General features: G+C 44.6%; 1 protein-coding gene across 12 annotated transcripts in view; it reads left to right on the top strand.

Annotated features, from left to right (window-relative positions):
- TSPAN4 (tetraspanin 4) overlaps positions 1-21,698 on the top strand; it is a 404,986-nt gene extending 383,288 nt beyond the window's left edge. For all 12 annotated transcript variants that reach the window (XM_084521103.1, XM_084521101.1, XM_084521098.1 and 9 more), the window contains 4 exons: positions 6,118-6,219; positions 16,104-16,235; positions 17,789-17,872; positions 20,699-21,698. In XM_084521103.1, coding sequence (XP_084377229.1) covers positions 6,118-6,219; positions 16,104-16,235; positions 17,789-17,872; positions 20,699-20,767 — 387 coding nt within the window. In that variant the 3' untranslated portion in view covers positions 20,768-21,698. The remainder of the gene's footprint in view (positions 1-6,117; positions 6,220-16,103; positions 16,236-17,788; positions 17,873-20,698) is intronic.
- Positions 21,699-22,753: the final 1,055 nt, after the last annotated feature.

The following is a 22,753-nucleotide window of genomic DNA, read 5'->3' as shown; positions in this document are numbered from 1 at the left end:
ACAAGATTTCTATTGAGAGGCAGACAGTGCAAGGAGTTCAGTGCTGAAGAAAACACATACTGCCCTGAGCTTCTTCCTCTTATAGACAGACCTGGGGACATCTCATTTAAAACAAGCCTTACCTGTTGGTACAATCAATCTCATCTCTTCTTAGCAGGCAAGAGGGCTCCCACAAATGACCTTATAGATTAGGTGCTTTCTGTTTGCATTTGATTTCCCACTCCCTGCTATTTGTAGAAAATGATCATCAAGGCATTACATTGAAAGTTTTGCCTGGTGGGAAACTATTGGATATTTTGTCATTTCCTTGCAGCTTCTCCTACCCGGGTGGAGAGGCAGAGAGGTAGGGGAAGCAATCACCACAAAGGTCAGGAATATTTACTTACCTATATTGAAGTGCTGCTGAGTGGCTTTGTCCAGTTTGGGAGCTGGCTGGGTGAAATTTTTTTTCATTCAGGATGTGGTAGGGAAGTACTGAGGCTTGAAATTAAAAGCCTCTATTTACCTGTGGGTTAGAAAGCTGGGGTTGCTGCTGGCATCCTCTGTCTGGCGTGTGCCTAAAGGTGATGCCAGAATGTAAGTGACATCTCATGCTGGCAGCGAGTTGAAAAGGAGCTGATAAAGAAAGATCTCCCCAAGAGGCTGCTTTTGGCCCTTCCTCCAGAGAGGATTTCAGCAAAGCCTCACAGTCTGCTGGGACAGCAGGAAGGATTTGGCTCTTCAGTGTCGCTGTGGCTTCAGCTTAATCAGAGAGTTGTATCATACTGTAAACACTGGCAAAAACCCAGGCTCTGTGCAGATACAACTTGTTGTTGCAGTTCCCTGGCTTTTACCAGGAAGGCAAGAAGGAGTCTGGCACCTCCTGGTCCTCTTGAAGGGTGCTGGCCTGGCACTGGGCTTGCCAGCCAGCCACAGCGCCCCTTGTGGGCTCCACGTTTCCAAAGCAAAGAGGGGACACAACCGAGAGTAAAACAAGCCTTACGTGTGAATTGCTACGGCTGCAGTAGCTGTCCCAAGGAACTGCTTCTTAACTTGGCCTGAATTTATTCACAGGTTTAAGTAAGGTGTGTGTAAGGGACGCCTGGCCACTGCTGTGCTGTAGATGAGGCTGGGCCAGATCGCTGCCCCTTCTTCCTCGCTGCATCAGCTGCTTCCAGCCACTGACCTCGGCTGCAGTTACTCTCCAGTCCTGCCACAGGTCCTGCAGCTCCCTTCTTGTTCAGATACTGCGGTACTTACGTGCCTGAAGCTCTCTGCACATGACCTGTGTACCATAGAGTGGTATCATTTGTTTTTTAGAAAGTCTTTTTGATAAGGCAATGAGATATTTAAGTTAGGCTCTGATGGAAGATGGTGGGAAAATATTTGTGCTTGTTTCAGTGGGAACAGGATCTGACGTTAGGTAAAGAGCTAGCCATGTATGCCCTGCTCTAAGAAGTGGTGATCTTGTAATGGATTTCCACTCTGAGCAGCAGGATGCATTGAACTGCTCTTAGCAGAAATGCCACTGAAACCTGGTGATGTTAACAAACAGGAATAAACCTCCAATGTGACCGAAGCCAGAAGGAATTTGCATGAAAGTGGTGCCACATAGAAGCTCGCTCCTCTCATCTTTTGCCTGATGAATCCTAAGGAGAAGAAGAATTTTTCTCTGCTTCACTTCCAGATTGATAAAAGGTTCTTACTGTCTAACCTTTCAGAAACCCTTTCTTCTAAGGAAATCCACATGACTAAAAATAGGCATCTCATTTAGAATAATGGTTTGCCTGCTGAGAGTTTTTTATTATGCTTCGTTGTGCTCCTTCACAAGTATTATGCTTTGCCAAAGGCATGGCTTGTGTATGGGAGAACACAGCAGATTCAGACTGCAGAATATTTAATACAGCTCGTACAGCCCCTGTTTTGTGAGAGACGTTTTGCCCGGCTGAGGACTGGTAGCGCAGAGACAAACAAGAGAAGCTGACAGATTGGTGAATGCTGGGTGGGATTGCTTTTCAGCAGACTTGATGAATCACTCTGCTGCAGCATTTCATTTTCAGAAAGATCATTTGCGGAAAAAGTCAAATGGAAGGCAGAAAAAGAGGCAGCTGGGAGTGTTTTGTGAGTTTTCATTTAAATCAAATATACAATTAAATTAAAATAAAGATATATTTAAAAGTTCCTGCTATTCCAAACGTATTTTGAGGAACAAACAAAATCCAGGCTAGCAGGAAACAGAATGACCTGGAGGAGGGTTTGCCAGTCATGTTCCAAAAGTAGGTGTTGAGTTTTGCTTAACTCTGATTGAAACCAGTCAGAATCACATGTCTAGAGCTTCAAACAGCACTTCAGTTAGGTAAGAAAAAATATCCATGTTAAAACCTCTCAGGCAGGTCATCAAAGCAGAGGTTAATGTGCTTTTAATAGGACTGCACGTGGACACTGAACTCCTTGTGGCCTGAATGAGGGAAGTGGTCTTGCTTAATGCCTTGTCTGGGCTCTTAGAAGTTCTGCTGCTTCTGTGTCAAGACCAACTAATGAATAGACGCACGTTAATAAAAAGGGCTCTCTCGGTTGTGCTGCACAAGGTTGCTTTGAGGGCTCTGTGCTCACATGAAGGGTGACTCTCACATCCATTTTCTCACCATACCAAATTTGTTGTCGTCTTCAAATCAGGCTCGGCAGTTTTTCTCCCATCTCTCATGGGAGCATCAGCCCATCTGTAAGAGCTTTTCCAGCTCAAAACTTCCACCCTTGTTTCTGGATGCCCACCATACTCAGCGAGGTTGCAGGGAGGTGAAGGCAGGCAGAACCCATCCCTGCAGGCAGACCGTACGGAGAGCTGGGAGTTACGGCACAGCCGTATCAGCTTGGCAGGGTGAAAGGCTGTGGGGATGCCGAACACCTTTTTGACCCTAGTGTAAACATGCAGCAGAGTATGAATGGTTTGAGGAGTAGCTCTTTGAAAAAGGCATTTACAGCACACTTGGTTAGAAGATCAGTTAGAAACTCATATAAAGGAGAACTCCGTAAAATGCGGCATTTACAGTCACTCACATAAATACAAAGCTGTATATGTTTATGCTTATATATACAACTACAAGACTTCTAGATAGCTTCCCATGTCAGTGGACAAGGAATAAAAAAGCAAAGAAATCTGGAGGTACTGTTCACAGCATCTGTATGCCTGCCTCTTGCAAAGAAGCAAGCTGTCGAGAGACTGCCTGGAGATGAGAGAAGGAAATGAGACACACATACAGCGTGGGGTTATAAAGCGCGTATGTCCCCTTGTAAGCAAGGTGTTCAAACAGACACTGTTTTTAAACCAACAAATAATAGTAATGGGTCATACGACGTGCATGAATTGATGTGAAGGGACTTGATTTCAAAGCACTGACACTTTGAAATACTAGTGAAGGACGTGGTCACATAATGCCTGTTTTCTTGAGTAACATTTTGCTGTTCACTCTGTTTCTGAAATGTGGAAGTCTGTTGCCAGTTGTGTTCACAACATAAAATTCTTACAGTATTTGTGCCGGGAAGAGTGGTTAGCTTTATGAGAAGGAGAGGGCTTGCTTTCATTTTGCCTCTGCAAGTTGCTCATTAGTGAATCTTCTGCAGGTAAAAGGAAGAACAGGAACTCACGGAGAGGCAGTCTATTGAGACCATGTTAAAGTACACACAAGCTAACGAAACATTACTCCTGATGTTGAAGTACTTTATAAATGTTGATTGCAAGTTATTAAACATCATTGATCTCAAGTAGGACATGGAGATTGCCTTGACAAGGGCAGCCTGTGAGCCTGCGTAAAATGGATTATTGTGTTGAGCCACTGCAAAGGTTTGCAAATCAAAATCTGAGTGCAGAAATGCAAACTTCACATTTTGCATCTGGTAGGATGCCATGTGCCTTTCAGAGAAGTTTCACTGTTTCATATGACCTCATCCCCCTTCTTCCAGATTAGCAGTGATGGGAACTGTAGGCTGATGCATAGCTCTCTCACTTTGCAGGGCAGATTTTCTTAAGTCTGATAAATTAATATTCCAAATAGACCTACCTCGTTTGTCTTCAAGGCGATAAATCTTATAGCTAGATATCTGCGCTCAGCTAGGCTGTTCCTGTCCACCCGTCCCTTTCTGAATTAGTTTTTCAACAATCAAATTACCTCAGTACTTCTGTAAGACACTAGCTAAATTCCAGAGCCTTTCTCAAACTAACAGCACAACTCTGCCTATCCACCCTCACTGGTGGTTCTGCTTGAGACCACCGGAGGTCCAGACAACAGGATGTTGAGGCTAAGTGAAGAGCTGAAACCCAGCCCAGTCTAATTCCTAAAGGAAGGCTAGGAATCCCAAACACATGTAACTTTATCATTTATTGCCAGTAATTTTCTCAGCTAACTTCAAGCTTAATAATAGCTTTCAGATTTGGTTTTCTGTTCTAATTAATGTTCCAGTGACTGTATATTCTCTCTGCATAAAATCAAAAGCAGCTTCAATGATAATTGCAGTGGGAGCAGAACACCTCCTGTTCAAGATAGTCATCCACGAGAAAGTGCTTGTTTGACAGTCAAGGTGGTGAGAGTAAGCAGTAGCTTTTTCTGGTGCTACCCCAGAGCTGTATACTGTCAGTGGCTCTGCTTGGTGGTAGTAAACTTCTAAGAAGGAAACGAGAGAAACAGAGAGACCAAGCACCACCTTTGCACGTGCAGCAGAGATCTCTTCGTTGTGATGAACGTCTGAAGTCATAGTTTGTCATGGAGTCGTGTTGTTGAGTAGCTTTACATTTACCCCATAATAATTATGACTTAGTGGGGTCAGAGTTCCTCTTTTACACTGAGGGAGATGCTTTGCATCCACTTTTTTTCCAGGAGCAAACAGAAACAATTCAGTGTGAAGGGCGCAGATGGAAAATCCTAGAGTATGGTAGAAGCACAATAGCTTTAACTCAAAGTTAGCATCGGTTGTTTCATTTCGGGTGCCCCTAGCTGGAATGACTGGTGTCAGAGACGCAATTACCAAGGAATATGTTTGGTCTGTCTGATGTCCGATGTTGAAGAGAGGCAGGCCTTACCTTAGACTGTCTCCGTGAAGCAAGCTGTGAATTTATTTTGGTTGTCAATTTGACTGCTGCAGCAAAAAGATCTGAGTAGCATTGTATTTTGCAGTCAGAGTTAGAGCAGATTAAGGAAGAAGAAGGAGGGACAGCTCTGCTCACCCTTCCTGCTGCACCTCAGCTGTCACTGAGGAGCACCCAGTGGGGGGGATGGATGGGCAGCTCCTCAGTGCTTTGCATTTACAGCAGAAAAATCAGGTTAAGCTGTGACTATGCATAACAATAATATAGAAATGTTCCTTCCCTTTTTTGTTTGCTTGATTCTGTACAAACCTGTACATGTGGTTATCCTGGCAGAGAGCACTTGCAGTCGGTTCGGACGCTGTTTGTTGGTGACCAGTGGGCCCAACAGCAGCCTGCTGTACCCGAGAGAGAGACTCAACTCTCTAGCACTGCAAAGGCCTCTAAAGCAGAACTTTATTTAAGAGCAGCTCCATTTAGTAGCTAAATTCTTGAATTTATATCCTGAATTTTGGATAGCTCTTTCCCTGCTGCTTCAATATAACTACATCTGTCCAGGTGTAAGAAGTGGGGTGCCTTGGCCAAAATAATAAATACAGGTCAGAGCATCACTACAACGTTGGTGCGGCTGCTGATCTTTTAGGAAGCAAATGAAAGATGCTGCGGGGAACTTGTTCTTAACAGAAAGATATTAAGCTTAAAGGAAATGCTATGGGTAGATGAAAGTTTTCATTTATAGGTCTCATTTGCAAAAATGAGGATTAAACTGAATCCAGTCTCTCTATAGTACTATGGTGGTTAAGGGAGAAGGGAAAAGACATTCTGGAGGTCTGCAATGGAAAACATGGCCATTAACTCAGAACTGGGGCTCCTAATGTTCTCTGCAGATACCTGTAATAGACACCAACTCTACGGGAGAATGGCTTTAGGAAATGTCAGTTAACTTCTTATTTATTTCAGTTTATGACTATTGGCTAACATCTCTGTGCCCCCCTGCACTCTGATTCGGAATGGTTGTACTCAGCAAAGTTTGAGTTTTGTGTCTTTTGTTGTTGTTTCAGATTGACAAGTATGCTCAGCGCGATCTGAAGAAGGGGCTTCATTTGTATGGGACAGATGGAAACATTGGCCTAACTAATGCATGGAGCATCATTCAAACGGATGTAAGTCTGAGCTTGTTGTTTTTTTTTTTTCCCTTCCTCTCTACCCTCTGGGTTCTGGAACAGCATATTCTGTGTGCAGACCTAATTAGACCCCCAGATCCCAAGCCAACCTCTTCCTCCCATCCAATCAGCACATTAGCAACTAAATGCTATTTGTAACAAATGGTGATTTATGTTTATTTATTTTGGCCAGGATAGCTAATTTCTGTTAAATATTTATATTTTTTTGACACCTACATATCACTTAGTTTGCCGTGCAAAGAGTGGAGGAGATGGTCAAACGGCAGGCAAGCGTTACCTTCTCTTTAAAGTCAAAGCAATAGCTTATGTCGGAGCGAGCAGCAATAGCGTAATAACAAACACTTCAGACCTGTTTCATTTCGGCCTTGTCTCCTTTTGTTGCTGTTGTTGATTTCCTCTAGCACAAAATGGAAACTGGCCGTGGTGTTTGCAACCTCCTCCTACAGTCAGCACATTTTTTCCCAGCAGAATTCAGTCATCCTCCATCACAGATGGGCTGGGAATGATTTTTGTTATGTTGCCACCGCTGTCGCATCATTCTGATGCTCTGACAACACTCTGCCAGTGTTTGTCTCATCAGGCTAAGCTGAACTCCATAGCTGGCTTTTTCCTTTTGTCCTTGTCTGGCTTGCTGAGGGAACGCCATCATTTACAGTCCAGGTTTATTAGCTCTGTCCATCTCTTCTCATATTCAGTGCAATTATTTCTCTTGGGTACGATCTTTCTGATCTAAGTAGTCCTTGAATGAGGAAAAGTGCTTCAATTTCTCTTCAGCTTTAGGAAGAAGCACTTGTGCCACCTTGGTTTTACCCAGAATATCTTCTGTAGCTTTCTCAGAATTCTCTTCCAGAGGTGCTAGCATGGTGCAGACAAGCAGGGCTCTAGTCTTGCCTCTGATGCCTTAAATTGTCCAGAAACAATAACCTCTGCCAATGCTTCCAAAGCTATATGAACTACTCAAGATGATGGATGGGCAACCTACCGCATTCTGGTACAATAAACCTGCTCATTTTCCCTTTTTGTCCTTTACTTTAGTAAAATCCGGAACTGTACATCTTCCAGTCTGATAGTGTTCAAGTTTCACGTATAATTTTCTATACAATGTAAGATAACCGGAGTGGCGGGCTGCCAAGGAGGGTGGGGAGTTCAAACATTCAGGGTCGCTAGCAGAGCCAAAGAATGGGTTTGCTAATCCATGCATATTTTGGGGCTGTAGGTCCTGTCCGTATAGAGAGCAGCAGGCTGGCGGTGACAGTACTGCATACGAAAGTCTTGAACAGCTCAGGTCCAGCAAACAAGCTTCCTAGTCTGCCATCCTAGCAACTGCATGGGGAAGGTTCCTTCTGTTACGTTTCAATGGACTCAGCACTTTGCATTAGTTCTTAATATTTTTCTCTTCCAACACTATGCTATATGAAAAGGGGGAAATTACTGACAAGAGAAATGCATTTTGAGGTGCCGGCCCAATGGTATGTCGTATGAAATGTAGATAAAATGTTTAATATCATTGCTTATTTCAAACAGAAGATAGAAGTTTTGCCCTCTCACACTAACTTCATTCTGGAGTAAAATTTACTAATGTTAAGGTGTTTGTGGTAAATATTAATCTGTTTTCAGTGACACCCCAAGAAGTGTTAGATATATATCTAAGGTGGAGGAAAAAACATTATGTGGAGGATTTAAGGGACACACAGCCTGTGCTTCTGCTTCCTTCCTGTAAAATTGGTGCAACAATATATTCTGGTATGTCCAATTCATCTATCCACCGCATTTTTTTCAAGATGTTCACAAACTGGGCTGGATTCAATAAAGATATGCCAGAATAATCAGAACTGTGGAAATCTACTTGATGGTGAGAAATTTACAAAGCTTCACGTTAACCAGGAAAAGATGAAGTAGCGCTTTGATTGCAGTCCTTAAAGGGAGCAGGAAGGGAAATGGTTTTTGAAAGTAGGGAGCACTGCAATTGATCTGAGAGCTGAAAACACAAGCTACAGGTATTTGATGGCAAGATGCCATTTGTGGAGCAGGATGCTGCATCCCCCCTCCCTGAAGTTGAGACAGTTTGTTGGTTTTTGTTTTTGTTTTGTTTTTTTATTTCTAAAATAAATGGCCTTGTTCAGTGACAAGCTTGGGCTTGATAGTTTGTGGTCTTTGCAGTGCTACAGATGATGCTAGATGATATTAATGGTTCCTTTGGCCTTGAAACCTCTTCCTGTTTACAGAGGGTCTTACAAGTTTCAGAGGTCAGCTAGTCCTAATGTCAGTGAGTTATTAAGCCCCAAAAGAGCCCAAAAGATAACAGGAAAGAAAGTGCCACCTTGCAAGCCACCTGCAGTTGTGTTAAGTCACACTCTTTTCTAGCAGGCCAGCCACAAGAGCACCTCGCAGCATCCTGGCAGCACCGCCCTTGTACAGCCCGCGTGCTCCCGGCGCTGGGTAGCGAGGAGAGGAGCACGGCGCTCCCAGAGAGCCAGCCTTACTGCTCTGCATAATTGCTTTTCACATGTATCTTTCAAAACTATTTTGGAACAGACTATTGCAGTGGTGCAGTGGAGGCAATCCAGCATAGTTAATTATGTAAAGCACTTTGCAGTTGAATAGCACTATGTAAATGCCAAGTATTATTTTTTGTGTTCGGTAATAATCGTTACCCCTTACATCGCTAATCAGTAGAGTGTAATCGCTGATGAGAGGATTAGGAGCATGCAGGGGACTTGCAGAAGGGAAGGTCCCGGCCCAGACTTGCTGTTCTCATTCTGGCTGCTAAGGGACAGCTCCCCCCCAACCCTGTTAGAGCTAATCACGTTGCCATACAGCAGAATGTCTCAGCACTCATTTTTTTAATGGAGCCAGTAGACACCAGTCATCAGTTGAGCTATGGGCCATGTCTGTATGTGGATGGAAAACAGCAGCCTCAGAAAAAGGCGAAATAAAACTTGACAGTAGCAGAAATGATGATGAGTCGTCCTCCCTTGTCCCCTCCGCATTCACCCTCCTTTCTTTGCACAAGCATTACTCAGAGCTAGAGCAGAAGGCTGGCACTGGGATTAAAGTACTAGGCCTAGACCCACGGGACCGAGCTCTGGCGTAGCTCTGCAGTTGTCCTGCTGTTACCTACAGACTGTCTCCACCCAGAGGTCACCAAGTGCCACCAAGTGTGGCAACTTGGGGGGCAAAGCAGTCATTGGTCCCAGCCAGCATGGGTTTGTGAAGGGTAGGTCCTGCCTAACTAACCTGATTTCCTTTTATGATAAGATCACCCGTATGGTGGACCAAGGGAAACCAGCTGATGTGATTTTTTTGGACTTCAGCAAGGCTTTTGACACGGTTTCCCATAGGATCCTACTGGACAAAATGTCCACCATACAGCTAAATAAAAACATCATACGATGGGTGAGCAATTGGCTAACGGGCAGGGCCCAAAGGGTTATGGTAAATGGGGCTGCGTCAGGCTGGCGGGCGGTCACCAGTGGGGTCCCTCAAGGCTCCATTTTAGGGCCGGTACTTTTCAATATTTTTATAAACGATCTGGATGTAGGAATAGAGGGTATTTTGAGCAAGTTTGCTGATGACACCAAACTTGGAGGAGTTGTGGACTCAAATGAGGGCGTAAAGGCCTTGCAGAGGGATCTGGACAGGTTGGAGAGCTGGGCGATCACCAACCGCATGAAGTTCAATAAGAGCAAGTGCCGGGTCCTGCACCTGGGACGGGGAAACCCTGGCTGCGTGTACAGACTGGGCGATGAGACGCTGGAGAGCAGCCTAGAAGAGAGGGATCTGGGGGTCGTGGTAGACAGCAAGTTGAATATGAGCCAGCAGTGTGCCCTGGCAGCCAGGAGGGCCAATCGTGTCCTGGGGTGCATCAAGCACGGCATCGCTAGTAGGTCAAGGGAGGTGATTGTCCCGCTCTACTCTGCGCTGGTGCGGCCTCACCTCGAGTACTGTGTGCAGTTCTGGGCACCACAGTATAAAAAGGGCATGAAACTGTTGGAAAGTGTCCAGAGGAGGGCTACGAAGATGGTGAAAGGCCTGGAGGGGAAGACGTACGAGGAACGGCTGAGGTCACTGGGCCTGTTCAGCCTGGAGAAGAGGAGGCTGAGGGGAGACCTCATCACAGTCTACAACTTCCTCGTAAGGGGGTGTCGAGAGGCGGGAGACCTTTTCTCCATTAACCCCAGTGACAGGACCCGCGGGAACGGGGTTAAGCTGAGGCAGGGGAAATTTAGGCTGGACGTCAGGAGGGGGTTCTTCACAGAGAGGGTGGTTGCACACTGGAACAGGCTGCCCAGGGAAGTGGTCACTGCACCGAGCCTGTCTGAATTTAAGAAGAGATTGGACTGTGCACTTAGGCACATGGTCTGAACTTTTGGGTAGACCTGTGCGGTGTCAAGAGTTGGACTTGATGATCCTTAAGGGTCCCTTCCAACTCAGGATATTCTATGATTCTATGATTCTAACTGCTGCTTAAAGAAGGGGAAGAAAAGAAACAGAAACAGAGCCCCATGTAGCTGGTGGCAGTGGGTCTCCATGGGACTGGCTGGTCACGAGTTAGGGAGCCGTCTCCACTGGAGCATGGATGGCCAGCGCAAACACAGGCACCTGTGAACGGGGCTGTTGGGCTCCTTCGGGGTGACCCAGCAGACGGGCAGGCTCCCCTTCCTCTTCTCCAGAGTGGGGTGGGTGGGGGTGTCCCTGACCAGTGTGACAGAAGAGCTAAGCAGGGAGGGGAATGGGGGCTGGTTTTGAGTTGTTCCTCCTCTTTTGAGGGGCTTTCTTCATTGAAGCCTTTGTGCCTCAAGGAATTGTTTTCCCCTTTTTCCCAGAAGCATGCAGAGCACATGTAACCAGGACAAGGACAAGGCAGGCTCGGGCAGGCCCCACTGCTGGGAGGAACATCTAGATGTGGTCTGTGGTCTGCTGGGATTACCAGCGAGGGAGTGGGGCTGAGCTGCATACATGCAATGCATGGTAGAGGAAAGCACTAGGCTTGTTCTGCAGCGGTGTTAAGCCTTTAGGTCAGGGAGCTGGTGCAAACTGGAACATTTTATTGATTTCTTTTTAATACCTTCAGCTTACCAAACTCACTGCTTTCTCAATGGAGTTTCAAGCCTTAAAAGAATCCAACGCACAAGCAGGTGACTTAATGCGTGTCATAACTAAAGACCACAAAAGCATACATTATTTTTTTTTAAGTATGGCTGAAATTCCAATAGTTTAGGATGTCTGTTACACAGAACCATATCACACTCCTCACCAACTAGGACTGGTTAAAGTTACAGGTAGAGATCATTAGGAAATGAGAAATATGCATTAATTTTTAAAACGTTGCTTCATCCCCAGCACCTCTGTGATCAATTTTTGAACACTTCTCCTTTTAACTAACCAGGCAGTAATTTGAGAAGCAAGGAGAAAAAGCATTAGCTTCACTAAAGTGAGCAAATTCAGCTCACTTTTATTGCTGTGTAATCCCTTTCATGTCTATTTAGACCAATGTAACTGAGAACAAAATTTGACCCAATCTCCCTCCACCCTGTCATTGATTTGATGTTAGATCAAAACATACTTTGGGATTACTGCTGAACTAATCCCAGAAATCCATTAAACATTATATGATTTTAAATTATAACCATCTTACGCACTACTTTTTACAGTGATGAAAGAAAAAATAAATAATATAAAAGTCATCCTACACTGTCCCTAGTGTCCCTACTAAAACCTGACTGAGTCAGGGACTGGATGTCTGCATGTTCAATTTTTATCTTTTTATCTTTTTTTTCTTTTTTTCTCCAAAGTCCCTGTCCCAACGTGGCTGATCTTGCGAGATTTTGGCAGTGAAAATAAGGCCTGTTCAGTCTTGAATACCAGCAAAATCCATGCAAGAATCTTTACATTTCCACTGCAGTAAGATGGAAATATCGTGTTTAACATAAATTACCAGCCATAGATATACCAAGCAGCAATTGCTTGTTAACACAAAAATAAAGCCATCTGCAAGCAGCTTCCATTCCAAAAATACACCGCAGAGACCTCAGTGCCGCTGGTGCGTTTGGCTGGGAAAGCACCTTAGCAGCACCACCTTTTGATTGCACCTGGGCTTTTGGGAACCAGCACGCCCCTTCAGACCCCCCGGTAATCAATACTGGGGAGGGACAGACATCTGTAACCGAGGAGGACAAAATGTGGTTTGATACCTCAGGAGACGGAGCCTCCCATGTGAAGCAAACAGCATCGTTGTGTCAGTATTGCTGGGAACGTTCAGCAGCAGGAGGTTGGATGTGCAGGGGAATTTGATGAGCTTTTTGCTTGTTTGAGCCACTGTGCCCCAACATTTGGAGGGTGTGAGCATAGAAGCAGTACCCAGCTGTCACCTTGTGCCAGAAGTACCCCATTTGTTTGTGTGGGCAGGCACAATTACCTCCAATTAGACAGGTTCTCTCACAGCTACAAGCCCTGGCATCAAGTGATCTGAGGTGTCCAAGTCAGGGCGCCTTAAAGTTCCTGCTAGTCAGGACAGTACCTGCCATTACTCCTTTTTAAAGTGTGTCAAGCAAGATGCCCCAAATGAGCACAAGTAGTTTGTAATTGCGTCTAAAAATGTGAGTGAATTGTTTCCTCTTGAAACTCGGGGCAAAATCCATCAATTAGGCAACCCTATCTAACTTTAACTAGTGAAAGGAGTAATATGGGACTGTAAACAATGCCCATAAAATGAAGGTGGTTGTAGCTTACCCTCCAGGAAACAGAGTCCTCAATTGCTTCATGACAATCAGGCAGTTTAACTTTCTAGCCATGGCAAAACATCAGCCTTGGTGAAGGAACGTGAACTCTGATCTAACTGGCTGCAGCAAACTGCTGGTTGCAGAAAGTACCTTCCACGTGCCGTGTGCTTTCTCCACCCTCCAAGCTATAGGTCTGTCTCCAACCATCTTTGCTCAGAAAACACGTACCTTTTAACATTTAGCATAACATGGCCCACAAATCTCTAGAAAGTAATCTTAGTTTGCTCATTGTCCCCAGCATGCGCCTTTATTATGCTTACTCTGTTTGTTTAGCAGTCCCTCATCTGCCTTAATAATTTGGCTACTCCTTGTTGTTCACCTTGCTGCACACAGGATAGATCAGTTGCTTGTAACACAACCAAAATCACTCCCACACTCGCTCTTCTCTGCTTGGGCCCTCGCGTTGAAGTCTCCCAGGTTACTGAGCTTTCAGTTTATCCATCTCTCCGGCTTCTGGCCGCCCCCCTGTGCTGAAGCTGTGCTGGTGACCCACTCAGACCCACGGCTGCTTGTTTCCTTGTTCTTGCCTCTTGCTTGGCCTGCTGCCCTCTCAGTGCCTCTGCTCCCTGCAGATGCTGCGTGCCTGACGTGGGTTTCACTGGCCGCTGCCTGCCCGCTGGTTCCCTGTGGTGCTTGCACGTCAGCAGTCAGCGCTCCCTCTCCTTTAGGACTGCATATCAGCCACTGCTTAATTCCTTCGTGCAGCCTTTCTTTGTCTTCCGAAGACTTGACATCTCTTTTGATGTGTTATCATTATTTCTTCCAGCACCAAGGTTATTGATCCTCATGCAATTTCATTCTCTTTCACCCTTGATCTTTTCTTAGCCCTTTCTCCCCTTGCTGGGACTGCCTTACCTGCCAGCAGTGGCAGGTAAGTATCAATATTTAGTCCTCTGCTTTTGTACAGTACACAGAGGATCTGCGTGGGCAGGGAATGCGTGACCAAGACCAAGCCAAATTTGTCCCACTGCAGCTTGTCCATATCTGCATCCCCTCCTATCATTTCTACCTGTTGGCTTACTGGGAACTTTTTCTCTGTTTGGCATCCCAATCCTAGATCATGGCATAGCCATGATCTGCTTCATGGGACCCGTAAAAGAGCTGGTCTCAACACCTGTATTTGAGCTACAAAACCTGTACGTCATCCCCATAGTCTGTCGGACTTTGAGACACTCAGCCTTACAAAATTATGGGGAGAAGGGGTTCAGTCCCAGTCTATGTAAACTTCTATCACTTGTGTTTGGCCAGAACAGCACACAAACATCTCAGCCCTTTCTATTCTACTCTGTGTATCACAGATGAGCTGCATTTTCAAGGCTTGCTTGAAAGACAAGCTGTCTGTCACTTCCATCTATCAAAAGAGCTGACTGATAACTAATGATGACACCCTGCAAGACCTTCTCGTAAAATTTCCAGATAGATCCACACTCTTCAAATGCATGGCCTGTGCTCCATACTGCTCTGATCCATTTTTGGGACCGCTTCCTCATGGAACTCCTGTCTTGTGTGCAGCAACATAAAGGAACAAAAGAAAGTCCCAAACTTTTTTTTCTCTTTGAAGGCATTTTATAGAAAATGCAGCCTGTAAACTCACAAATCAAACGCTAGCAAGCTAAGGATTGATTTCTGCCACAGACCAAATCAGAATTCTGAGCAGAACCTTAGGGGGATAGATGCGAGTCCAGGAAGGATTTCTGAGTTTTGTTTGGCAGAAGAAAAACAGAGCTGTGAGCACTGAAACGTCTCTATTGCAGACTGCTTTCTGTGCGTGCTAAGTGAGGTAAGATGTGCAAGGCAACGTGTGACACCTCTGCCCTCTGTTGGTCTTGAATGGCAGATCTCTGGTGCGTGCAGAGCTGGCCACTCAGCCCTCCGTGCCCACAGACCCTACAGCTGTTAGAGGGAAAACACGCTCAGGTCCGTGTAAGTATCAGCGTCCTAAATCCTAATAGGACCTAATGTGAGGTCCTAAGACTTGGTGATGGAGAACTTGGCATGATTATGAGCTATCAGAAACGAGAGGAATGGGCTGTGTATGGAAGTGAAAAATACTGCACAGGCTTATATAAAATCAGGCTTAAAAAATGAGACCTCAGCAAGGCATTTTGGGGCCAAGGAGGTGGCTGGCATAGCCTTGAGAAAGCGCAAAGTACGGCCTGTAGCTGGGAGCAGTTCTGTAGCCCCCTGTAAGTGAGGCCACGCAGGCTGCTTCTCGTCATTAGTGCCAGAGTGCCTAAATACCTACAGGTTCTTACTGTGGAGCTAGCGCAGGAGTGGCAGATGGTGTATACATCTACATGCTAATCAGTCCTTGCGTGTTTTCTATCACAGGCAGATACCAGATCCTGGAGGGGAAGATGGTCACAGAGCCATTCCCTGTACTGTTATGTACATCTCCTACATGTTGCATCCTGCTCCCAAAGTGGAACAAACCTTCCAGTTTAGCACTAATGCAGTTCCTGTACATTGCCTCAGTGTGTGAAGATACTTAAAGCACCCACCACTTAGCAGCATCAAATAATGACGTTACGGAACTGCACCAAAGAGAGGAGGAAATAAATCTTTCAGTGAGTCACAAAGACTTTCAGAGGTGATCAGTAATTAACAGCTTGGAGAGAAATTTGCCTCATTAACTTCAATCGTGATTTCATAAGTAGTGTGCAGTAGAAATCCCAGTGTCTTTACCTCCTGGCTCCTATAACTGTAGCCTAAATTATATTTTTTCCTGACAACAAGCTGCAAATAATTGGTGTAATCCTGCTCAGTCACACAAAACCTTGTTACTTGGCTCACATTGTCCTATTTCAGCTCCTGCAGTGTCCTGCCATTGTAAATAGGTGCCTTTGTGTCTTGTCTCAACATTAGCTACTTTAGCCTGTATGGGTAAAGCTAAGGAAATACTATTTTTTTTAAGTTTCAAGCTCCTGCTGGTGTATTCAAAAGTGTAACTCTGTGCACTGAATGAGGTGTCCAATGTTTGTGTCCAATGGCAGGCATGGAAGCTTCTTCCATCACCTCAGAACAAGCAGACACCAGGAACAGATCATCCTTACAGTATCATCTCGGTTCTTATTTTTCCAGTTCAGATGCTGTGGAGTCTCCAACTACACTGACTGGTTTGAAGTGTACAATACAACCCGGGTGCCAGACTCCTGCTGCCTGGAATTCAGTGAGAACTGTGGGCTCCATTCCCCAGGGACCTGGTGGAAAGCGGTGAGTCATTCCCCAGCTGCAGCTCAGCAGCCTCCTTCCAACCCAGGTGAAGGGCAGGAAGTAGTTAGCTGTGAGGTGATAAGGTGTGGTGTAACCTCGGGCAGCTTTAGTCAGGTGTTAGAAGGCTCGTGTTGAGCTACAGCTTTTCACCTCTGATGATACTGTGAGTTTGAATACTTTTAGGAGCTGAAGGCCTTTCATGTGGCAGCCAAGTACCTTCACTGATCTGGAGCACACTCTGCACAGATCAAACTAGGAAATGACAGGATTGCCTTTTTTAACGTCCACCTCCTGGATTAAGGTAAAGGCAAATGGTTTCCTACACACACACCCTGGAGCACTGGCATAGCAGTAGCTTTGTGTGGCACAAGCAGTCATGAGGCATAATTGTGAGCCGTGCGTGCTCTGCTCCTGCCAGGCACCCTAGTTCAGGGGCTTCTGCTGCTCATAGAGCCCAAATTTCTGTCTGTAATTAGCTCAGCAATTGTTTGTGCTAATTACGGGTAGTGTAAACACCCAGGAAGGGCATGGGGCAGGGCCAGCTGATGACGTAGCATTGAAATGAAGTTTTGCTTGTTCTAATGATTTGTGAAGACAGAAACTGTGCAAGAGATCTCAGTTACCTTTTAGTGAGATTTCACACCCATGGATTGGCACTGGTAGAGGCTGAGTTGTAACCAAACACGGTTCCATCATAGCTCTCAGGTAGCTCCAAGTCAAATTCCAAATTTAAGGACTTAAAAGTTCTTATTCTATTTTATTCAGGGTACCAAGATAATTGGTGCAGGTTAACCAGGCTAAAACCAGACTGTTTGGGTAGGCATTAATCCCATTTACATACTGTGGAAGCCACTAACTGAAGGCTGAACAACCTTGTCCATGTACATTTCCAAGACACAGGGCAGTGCTTGTGCAAGGTTGTCCCACTGAGTGTATTATTTAAAGAAAGGCTTCACCTCAGCCAATTCCAGTCCCTCCAAGGGAAGGGGGATTGCCATGTTCCAAGGGTACAGCTTGAGGTTAGAGCTAGTGTGGAATCTAAAGCAGGAAGAAAATAATGGAGGAGCACCCATACTGCAGTTTAAAACGATGGAAAATGCTAAAAGAAAGCAGTCCTTGTGCAGCAGGAGAAGCTGCTGAGCAGCTCTCACTGACACCCTTGTTTGTGTAATATTTGTGTGTGTGTGTGTGTCTATTTATTATATATATTCTGTAATAAACCTTTCCTGAGGCATGGAGAAAAATGGGAAGGCTCATTCTGAAATTCTAACTGCTTCTAGTTGGATTTTAGAGGGCAAGGATGCCCCAGATCTAGTTCTTGGCTATATTTAATTACTGGCCCGCTTCACATGCACGTGTGCGGCATTTTGGAGGCAGTACTACAGCTAGTACTCCCTGTGCAGGCTCTGAGCCAGAAAGGCGCCGTATTTGCTCCAGTGGTGACAGGACGAACCAGGGTACCCAGCAGCTTAGTGTTGTACTTTCTGTCGTTATATTCCCAGGGGAATACCTCCACGTGTTTAGAGCTAATACGTTTTGTGTTTTTTTTCCAGCCTTGCTACGAAACAGTGAAAATATGGCTCCAGGAAAACCTACTAGCAGTGGGAATCTTTGCATTGTGCACAGCTCTGGTGCAGGTAAACTTTAATACTTATTTTCAAATCCTAAGTAATCACAACTAAATGTTAATAAATAGAGATATTCTGCCTAAGCCTAATTTAATAATTTCATATTTTGCATGATATTGGACTAAAATTCAGAGATTTAAGTGTCTCCCATGTTTTCATTCTGTTAAAATACTGTGTAGAGGGTAGAGAACTAGGAATACTGCACACATTTTCTGTGTCACGATGCACTGCAAAGAGCAGGCACCTTACCATGTGATTTATCGATCACACTGAACGCAGTGACGAGGCAGAATCCTAGTCATTGTAGGGTGAATTGCCTTTTAGAGTACCTGTATTTGTTCAGTAATTTTCCAGAGAGGCCAATCAGATTAAGTTAAATATCTAATTTTGAGCTGGCCTAAAGGTAGCTTAAGTCTTCAATTCCATCCTAAGTCCTAGGGCAAGTTCTAAGTTTAGGTGTTGCTCCCAGAATTCAACCTCGCAGATAAAACTGTTCTTTGCCATTAATTTCTTTGAAAGTAGGTAGGCCGGACTGGTAGAGAGCTGCTGCTAAGGTTGTGACTCGCAGTTATTTCCAGTGTAACTTTGGTCCAGAGGAAGGTCAGCCGTCAGTGCAGTGGATTGTTTCTTTCTCTTAAGTATATGTATTTTTAATCCAGCTGGTGGCGAGGCTGGCCCCAGTGCAGCCACAGCAGTACAGCCCTCAGCCTGAGGATACAAAGGGAAAGCTGCACCAGGGCTCAGGCGATTTCAGCTCTAGGTCAGCCCTCTGCTTACGGCCTGGAGGTGCACTCCTGAACACAGTAACACAGAGTGTTAGTGTCCAGTTCCTGCCTCTCTCTCACTGGCAACACATAAGCAGAAAGGATGGCATAGCTAAGCTAATGCTGTATAACTCCAAATTAACCCGTGGCTTTAAATTTTGCATGGTATACTGCTGGCAGCAGCAAGAGAGAGACCGAGATCGCAGTTCAGTTTTTACACTTGCTAGTGTTGGGTTAGGCAGAATAACATGCATCTTACTTTCTTGTAAGTCATGGCTGCAATTTACCAGTGCAAATGCCTGACTCCTTAAAGCCCAAATTCAGTAGAGTTTTATGTATGCTAGTATTTTAAGCTGATATGCTTAGGAAATAGGTAAGTGTAACAAGATCAAATGGCAGTGAGATAGTATACCAAGATTTGGTTATTAATCTGTTACCACATTTAAAAAACAGCTTTTGAGCATCTATGCAGCATTTAGGGAGTCTTTAAAAAATACATTGAATGCCCAGTAGACCATGGCAGTGTCCTTCCCACAGGCCCTGATGACGTTCAGGGTATTGAAGAGCAAACACTAGCTTTCTGACTAACAGGAGTGGCTAATTTCCAATGGGAGCAAACATTCCAGACAACTTTAAAATGCTGATTAATATTGCTAGTAAATGCTGTGAAATACAGAGAAAATAGCTCAGCATACAAACACTTATGTCAGGGTCTGCCCCTAGCTGTACTATGTGATTGAATCTAATTGATGATGAAAGACTTCATCTACTGTCACCTAAAATGAATTAGGCTCCCTCCATTGTTGCTGTTATGATGTTGATCTGGCCCTAAATGTGTGATAGCTCTTGTTTGTCACATTAGTGATTTGATAGTTAGAATCACACCACAACACAACTTGAAGGACATACAGCAGATGTGGCAGGAGAATCTTCTTCAGCCATGCATGCTAGATAGAAGTTGTAAAACAGATTCACCACCAAAATAAAACCACCACGGTTTTATTACACAACTGTCTCAGAAGGAATTCCTTTATTAGGAAACAGAAGGCAGCATTGTAGGGCTACTTCTAAAAGGCATATGTTTATTGTAAGACAGCAGACTAAAGCCTCACTGCTTTATTTCACTCTAGAAGAATGAGAAAGGAGACAGATAGATATATAATATTTTTTTTCCTTTATTTATGAAGTAGCATGTCTTACTCATGTTCTTTCAAAAATAGCTATCAGTAGAAATTACCATTTATATAAACAGTACCATTTACGTGGTCAAATTAGGTGCTTAAAATAGAATTCACAAACAGAGAAATTCTACCTGGCAAATCCTTATCCCAGTGAAGATGTTTACAGCAGAGTTGCAAAAGACCAGCACAACCACTCAGTACATTCACGTAAGTACTTCAGATGGAAGGGAAATGGGACTCTTCCTCTGCCCCTTTTCTGAGGAATTGAGCTACCCGAGGTCAGCAGTCAGGCTGGGAGCAGGACCACCACCTCCACCTGCTGCTTCTCTCGAACAGCTTGAGCAGGAGAGACACTTACATTGCTGATGAGCCACTGATGATTATGATTAATGCATGGACAGTCTCCAGTGATTCCCCCAGAGGGACCTGTGCACACATACGCTTTGAAAAGTAAAGTACAGTAAAGTAAACCACAGCATCCTTTGGGTCAGGGATGAAACTCATTGTCTTCCAAAGCAACAGCTACAGAGATAACCACAGCCCCACAGCTGAGCAAGTTGCTACCATAAAATATTTTTGAGCAAAAGACATCCAAACATTTCTTTCGATACACCTCTTCCCCCAGTATCTGGATACTGCTTTTCACGGAGAAATCAACTCTCCTGCGCTCTCATTGTGCGTTCTGTAAAACAGCAATACAGGTAAGGACAAAAGGGCACAAAGACTAGGAACAGGAACAAGAACAGGAGCTGGCAGGAAAAGCAGTATGTGATGTGTCTTCCTGTGTGGGAACAAAACCAGTGTAAGCATGCTTTTCTTTTTTCATTTGTTTCAATAAATAGGGTTTTTTTGACTTACTGAAAAATGGTTGTTTGCTTTTTTTCTCTTAGATTCTTGGACTCACCTTTGCAATGACCATGTATTGTCAGGTAGTCAAGGCAGACACCTACTGTGCATAGATACCATTCCCAATCTTTCTGCTTCTCCTCCAAAGGACACAGGAGAAATCTCCTTCATGCTCATTCATCTGACCTTCCCCCCCCTCTTTGTACTATAAACTGTGTATAATGCTATCTTTCTGAAGATTTTGTGAATCACTCCATTTTACTGAAGGAGGAAGAAAAGAAAGTCAGTACTTGAACTGGCACAGGTAAGAAGCAGCCTTGGCTTTAAACAGAAGAAAACCTCCCAACAGCGACGGTTCCTTTTCTAGGGCCTGTGGAAGGCAAAGGAAGCTGCAAACGAGGGGCTGATCTGCAAACCCATGTTAAGAAAAGATTGCACCGGTGCAACCTCTGTGAAACCTGCCAGGTTGCTTTCCAGCGTTTCAGAGTCTGGAGGAGAGGGCGTAGAAAATACGTATTCTTCAGCATGGAAAGAAGGTACAGAGTAGCTAGCACTGAATGCAATTGTAATTTCACTACAGTTTGCACACAGATAAAATGTCAAGAGCAACCAGCCTTTCCTCCAAGTGTCTCAAGATGATTTTGTAGCCAGGAGAGGATCATCTTCAGAAATGCTATTTTAAAGGAGTATTTTTAATTTCATGTGCTGCAAAGTCAGGCTTTTAATCAGAATCTGTACAGTGAGATCTGGCTGTTAAGGGAAAACAATATTGGACACTGTCTCACTTATTAATTGCCAGTGGCATATAGGTGATAGTTGACTATGTAATACATATTACGTTCATATACACATATTGTTCTGAAAAGGAGGTGAAAATAACCAGCATCTAACCTCAGAAAGAGGGAACCTTTCTATCCCATTTTACATTCCAACTGAAATAACCAAGTACTATTTCTTGTAGGAGGCACTATCACTTATACCTCTGGGAAACAAGTAATTACTTTCAGCTGTATCTTCATTTCAGTAAACAACTTGTGAGTGGGCTCCTCTGTCATTCTACTATGATTTTTTTTTTTATCATCTCTGTTTCAAGTTAGCCTGCCAAAAAAATATCACTCATTTCCACACTCGAAGATTTGTACAATGCTGTCAGCTGTTTCTTCCCTCAATGTCACCATTTCATTAATTTACTCTAGAATATCATTGTCTGCAGGTATGATAGAGTTTGCCTTGCTAAGGAAAAATCTTTGCACATTGCTCATCTTTCCAAGAGTTATTAAGACTTCAGATGTTTTTATGCTTGGCAGTTTTTTCCAGCTGTATGCTTACAACAGCCAAGGCACATCAGCATTTGTTAGAAATCGAGTCACCTCTCAGTTCTGCTTTTCGCAGCCATCTCCCTCCTACTGGTTTCAAAGGCTGATGGCTAGAACATGCCCCACACTTCCTGGAATTTGCAGAAATCAAAGTTAGTACTTTCCTTCTGCCAGGAAGCAGCCACCAGTTGTCTGATTCTCCACCCTACATCAGTAACTGAAGTAATTTATGTAGTACCTTTCTGCATGAACCTTCCAGAATCTACGAATCTCATCCCTACTGTTCAAACAAACTGCCAACAATTCCCCATCAGCAAGCAGCCCCAGGTAATGTACACGTGGCAGGGAGAGGCTGAAGAACCCTGGGGAAGGGAGACAGCAGCGAACAGGCCAGCAGAGCAATGCAGCTGGCCTGCTCCCCACAGCAGCCTTTTGAGGACCTCAGCTACAGCCAGCAGCCGGGGGAGACATCCTCAGTGCCCTGTTTTCACAGAAAGCCCTGTGCAGCCATTCTTACTGGGTCAGGCCAGAAACACCTCTAGTGCTTACAACAGCATGTCCCGGCCACAAGTGAATTTTGCTTACCCTGATTTAAAGGCAATTTCCAGCTGTAAAGCTGGCCTTGCCACCCCACGGCCTGTTAGAGTCTCTCCTTAACACCAGTCAGTAACCCCCCTGCTCTGGGCCTGCAATGCTCACTTTGCCCATTTTACACATCAATCCCCGTAGCACGGGGCATCTAATTGTGCAAGCTAAGTTCAAAGTAACGTGTTACTTGTGTGC

The sequence above is a fragment of the Aythya ferina genome (assembly GCF_964211825.1).
Source record: "Aythya ferina genome assembly, chromosome: 5".
Taxonomy (NCBI): Eukaryota; Metazoa; Chordata; class Aves; order Anseriformes; family Anatidae; genus Aythya; species Aythya ferina.
Note: the sequence above shows the minus strand (reverse complement) of the source record. Positions and strands in the feature narration are given on the sequence as shown.